This window comes from Varroa jacobsoni, unplaced genomic scaffold (genome assembly GCF_002532875.2).
Source record: "Varroa jacobsoni isolate VJ856 unplaced genomic scaffold, vjacob_1.0 scaffold_475, whole genome shotgun sequence".
In the NCBI taxonomy this organism is placed as follows: domain Eukaryota; kingdom Metazoa; phylum Arthropoda; class Arachnida; order Mesostigmata; family Varroidae; genus Varroa; species Varroa jacobsoni.
Window position 1 is genome coordinate 149,550 of NW_019213377.1, and position 5,197 is coordinate 154,746.

The 5,197-nt window shown below is 36.9% G+C and overlaps 1 protein-coding gene across 1 annotated transcript in view; it reads left to right on the forward strand.

Moving 5' to 3' along the window:
• CSN6 (COP9 signalosome subunit 6) overlaps positions 1-4,502 on the forward strand; it is a 6,155-nt gene extending 1,653 nt beyond the window's left edge. Inside the window, exons 3-6 of the mRNA XM_022833780.2 lie at positions 159-302; positions 1,836-2,033; positions 3,398-3,574; positions 3,932-4,502. Of these exons, the coding sequence (XP_022689515.1) occupies positions 159-302; positions 1,836-2,033; positions 3,398-3,574; positions 3,932-4,207 (795 nt within the window). The 3' untranslated portion in view covers positions 4,208-4,502. The remainder of the gene's footprint in view (positions 1-158; positions 303-1,835; positions 2,034-3,397; positions 3,575-3,931) is intronic.
• Positions 4,503-5,197: the final 695 nt, after the last annotated feature.

Genomic DNA, 5,197 nt, shown 5'->3' on the forward strand with positions numbered 1-5,197 from the left:
TATATGCAATTTACTAAACTATTCTCTTCGTATTTTAGGCTATGATTGATGCGTCAAAGTTCTTTTATAAATCTGCATGTGTCATTCATGTTACTGATTTCTGGTAGTTTGTTGTGAATCACTTGTTTATTTGACAACGCCATTTGTCTCTATTCTAGGTTGTTGGAGCTCTGCTAGGCAAGCAGGAAGGTAGAGCACTCGAAGTGTCAAACTCGTTTGAACTTGTATGCGAAAAAGACAGCGATGGTATGGTCACTATTAAACCTGAATTTCTCGAAAATCAACAAAAACAGTTTAAGCAGGTCAGTCTATACTTAAGGTGTACCCATTTATGACACTGTGATTGACTATGTATGTGTATTATGCTGAATAATATGTCCCTGTGTTTTTTATAAAAACTTTTTCCCCCACTTTCTCTAACTAGTTGTTTAACTCTGATATATCGAAAATACTTCTGCTCTATCAGCGTGTTGTAACCGTATTGTGTTGTGAGTGTAATTTCGACTCGAAGGAGCTCCTCAAAGTTATAATTTATATATATATACTGTAATAGCTTACCGCTCCAGGAAAAAAATGTGCTGTTTTCTATTTAGTAAAGAACGGCTGAACATATTATTCATCCTAATAAAATGTGTGACTATATTTCGATAAATTCATATATTTCCAGTAGTTATTAGATCTAAATATCAGATTAAGTTTAAAAAAAAAAGGGAATATCCGTGACACCTACTCATGCCTCGGCATTAGAGTTAATCTACAAACTAAGCCCTCATTGGTGAGATTTGCCGTTATACAAAAGGTAGGCAAAATATGACTCAGTTTCCATAAATTTTCATTGCATGTTATCCGTATGTATTAGTAAACTATCAAGACAATTTTTTACTTTTACAATGACTACTTCAATGATATCACATCTGCTAGTATATCGAATACCTCGCAGTATGTGGCCCTATTTATTTTAGATTAATTTAAAACATACTTTGTCAACCCACGTTGCTACAAAGCGCAAGTGGAATCGATGCGTTTGTACTGGAAATATCTAATATTCTCTGGTTTACGATGACAATCACAAAAAGTTAAAAAATAGGGCGCACTAGTTGAATAGTCAATAAATTTAAGGGGCACTTAAAGACGTAAAAAGAAGGAAGAAAAGAAGGAAGGGTAAAATCGGGAATAGAGGTTTATCCACTGATATACAAATAAAATATTTGATAATTGAAATCTTAGAAATTTGAGATATTGAGGCAATCATAGAATAAGCTCCAAACTATAAGAAACTGATTTCCCTAGACCTAGCCGTAGTAACTGGAAAATCCGAAAAGAAAAATGTGACCTATGCCGATGTCGCAAAGGTTAGGCCGACAGAGCATAATGACAAGAACTGAAACAAGAACAGATTTTGATGAAGTGATTGATCAACTAGGAAATAGAGGCGAGGTAAGAAGCCACTGGTAAGAAAGGATAGTTTTGGAAATAGCTGGTAGGTTTTTACTATGTGAAAATTAGTATTGCCTTATTTCTCGGCCATAGCATCCATGCTAGAACATTGCAGACGTACGCGGAACAAACAAGGATAAGTAGACAAAATTTATCAAATATTAGTCGCAAGTAATAGTTTTGGTAGCGATGCAGATGCTACTGTTGCCTATGAACTATTGAAAAACTAATGTAGGACAAAAACAAAATATACCTACGGCTGTCTCATGGCTAGAGTCTTTAGAAAGCATATATGGGAGATCAAACGGCCGCGATTGTTAACTTCAGGCGTTTGTGAATAGGCTACGCTGCTGGAGTAAAAAATAACGAGTGTTTCTTCAATGTTTTCGTCTGAGCAGGTATTTCAGGATCTAGAACTTTTGGGCTGGTATACAACGGGCGGGGAGCCAACACCCGCAGATGTTCGCGTTCATCGGCAACTATGTGAATTTAACGATGGATCCGTTTTACTAAAACTTGATCCTTTGCTGGCAACACGTCGTTCCGGCCAACTACCTGTTTCGATGTTTGAGTCTGTAATTGATATGGTTAACCAGGTGAGAAGTAACAGTACGTAAATATATCAGTGTAGAAATGAATGCAATAGCACTTTAATAGCGGAATACGCGCTGTATGGTCAACCCTTGCGAAGGCACAACTTTTGATTTAAGGCTTTATTTGAATCACCTATAATTTTCCATGGTAATGAGGATAAACTAAGTCACAAAATCGGCATAGTACGGTCACGTTTGCTGGACATAAGTCTCATTACATGTCACTTCAACCACCTTTAATTTTTAAAAATTAAGTTGGTCTCCACCATGCCAAGTAGCTCTCAACACTCCTGCTACTATAAAATTTCAGTTAGTATTATAAATCTATACAAAATCACATCATAATTATTAGTTATCGACTTCATAATCCTCCGTTGTTGGTACTTTGAAATATCATCTAAATCACAACAGCTTAGCGATTTGTTTTTGTTAAGACCTAAAACATCCCAAGTGTACGTTGCATGTAAACCAGCGATTGGTGAGTAAAAAATTAGGCTATAATAACAGACTATGACAGACTGTTATCAGGCTAGGTAGGTAAAATAGAGGTGACAAAATACATAACATTCATACATATCTTTGCCAGACAATGTTTCTCTATGTACGGTTGTTATTTTATACAAAAACGTTTATTCAAGAGCACTCATCACAATAGTTAAACGCATGTTTCTTTTCATTTAATTAGTTACTCCCTGGGAAGCTGGCGACCGCTAAGCTTCCCTCACTGGCTCAAAACCGGTTGTAGACATGCTGTCCGCTGTTTTAAGAAAGGATTATATCTCGCACAGAAAAGGGTAGCTCATTACAATTTTTACTGTTGTTTTCCATGCGTGTAATATCTTACAATTTGCGTCTCTATTATGACGACGCCTTCAATAATTACTATTCACATTGCATTCGTGCGGCTTTAATGAAAAATATTAGGGTTTCTTTTTCATTGAGGGCGTAACACAGATATGGTAATTTGGAGATATACTGGGGGAGGTAAAACAAAACAGTGAATAGGTTACTACGTATTGAATTGTATATAAGGCCTATGAGGTCGATAGATGTGACTGATGAGAAATAGTGGTCTAGCAATCGTTATCTCTTAGATGTCTTTCTGCCACTGAGACAGCATATAGACGAAATAATGTTCATCAAAAAACTGTTTACATTTCTTCGAACGTAATTGCAGCCTTACATCGCATGAAACTATGTGGTTCAGTTATTTCAGCGACAACTCTCAGAGGCCAGATGGTCTCACGCGCAGGTACATTTCGATATTAGCGTTCACTAACATAAAAACAATGGAAATTAGGTTTCATCGCATGCTTGACTCGAAAGATAACTTGGAGTATGAGTGTTACATTTGCTTTGTTTTTTAGGAGCCAACTATGTTATTTGTACCACTTCCATGCTCACTCGTTACGGAAGAGGCGGAACGAATTGGGCTAGATAATATGGCCCGGGTATCGATAGCGGAGAGTGGTGAGGGTTCGCTGGCCTCACAACATCTTCGGACACAACACAGTGCTATAAAGATGCTCTACGAACGTGTAAAGGTTAGTTTAATGCTCGTTGTCATTCATTCGCGATGTAACTTACGTGCTGTTATGAAAATGGCAGTTTGCTGGGGCGCGCGAGAAAAGCAAGTCGTGATGGATTTGATTTGTGCATAAGTGACAGTCGTGAAAGAAGTAATGAAAGAGTGCGAAAACATAAACAAGGATTAAAAAGGCTAGGCCAAACTATTTTTCCTCCAAAATTTTTTTTCGTATCTCGGTAGCTCAATGGCAAAATAATCATTTCTGGGCGCTCCTGTTCGGCACTAGTGGCAAACGTTCACGTTTGTAGCTGAAGCGTTGGTCAAACTCAAAATATATAATTCGCCCTGTAATTGCATTCTCTTTGTCTTGCAGATAATTCAGGCGTACGTCAAAGCAGTAGAGCGAAGGGAACTGGTGCCTAATTGGGTGATCCTCCGCGAGGTCTTCAATCTTTGTCGGCAGTTACCGGTTGTTGAAAGCCCGCACTTCCGGGAAGAGTATTTCAACCAATGTAACGATGTCGCGCTTCAGACGTTCCTTGGAACGCTAACAAAATGCTGCGACACAATTAATGTTTACCTGAATAGATTCAACGTACTGTATGAACGGCAAAGTGGAAGTAGACGTAGCAAAAGAATGTACTTCTAAACGAGGGGATGAAGGGTACGACTGAAGAATAATGCTAAAGAAAATTGAGTGAGTCGAGGTGAAGAATTGTGAAGAAAGGGGCATGCAAGTTAAGGGAGAAATGTTATATTTATATATTATAATAGCTTTATGTGATGTAGGCGGTCCCGTTATAGATATGCTGTACAATATTCGTCGCGCGACTATTAGAGCGATTATTACTTCATGCAGCATGGAACTAAGATAATTTTTTTTCCATTATTTCTACGAGCGAGGCCAATGTTGATAAATAAACGATAACATTATATTAATTTTACATGGAATAACATGTGGTTTCTTAGGTATCTAGTAATACTTGACGTTTATTATCACTATATATGTCAAGGTACATAGTAAGATAATCTCGTACAAACAAAAACTGCTTGAACACCTGTAATTTGCAGTTACTTTTGTCATTCTTTTAAGAACCTTTCTCGCTCTCAAAGCCTTATCAGAGATTTTATTTCGAAGTTAATTTCAAGTTTCCCATGTATGAATCGACCTAAATTATTTCTCTAATTAAATCGGTGTACAAAAGCGAATTTGTTTAAAGAAGAGGAAAACGAACAGATTAGTTGGAAGCGCACATAGCGATTAGAACCTAAGCAAACAACTTACATTGTAGCGTTTTGTGTCTTGTCATCTTGTTATTCGTGTCCATCATTAGTCCAGTAGAACAGCTTTACTACAACGGTAATAGGTCAGATTACAGGTTGTTATAGCCTAGTAATCGTGGATGTACGTATCTGTTGTAGATTTGTTAAAAGAAAATTAAGTTGTAGTTGCTAATATAGGCATGCATATTATTCATTTGGTATATTTACTTACTTTGCTTTGCTTTATCAATTTTAATTAACCCAACTATTAAATTAACTACTGTTCTGACAGGATAAGTAAAAATCCGTAACCAGGGAAAACAAAATATCATTGTAAATCTGTTTAAGATGACAGCTCCTTGTATCCAAAATCTGC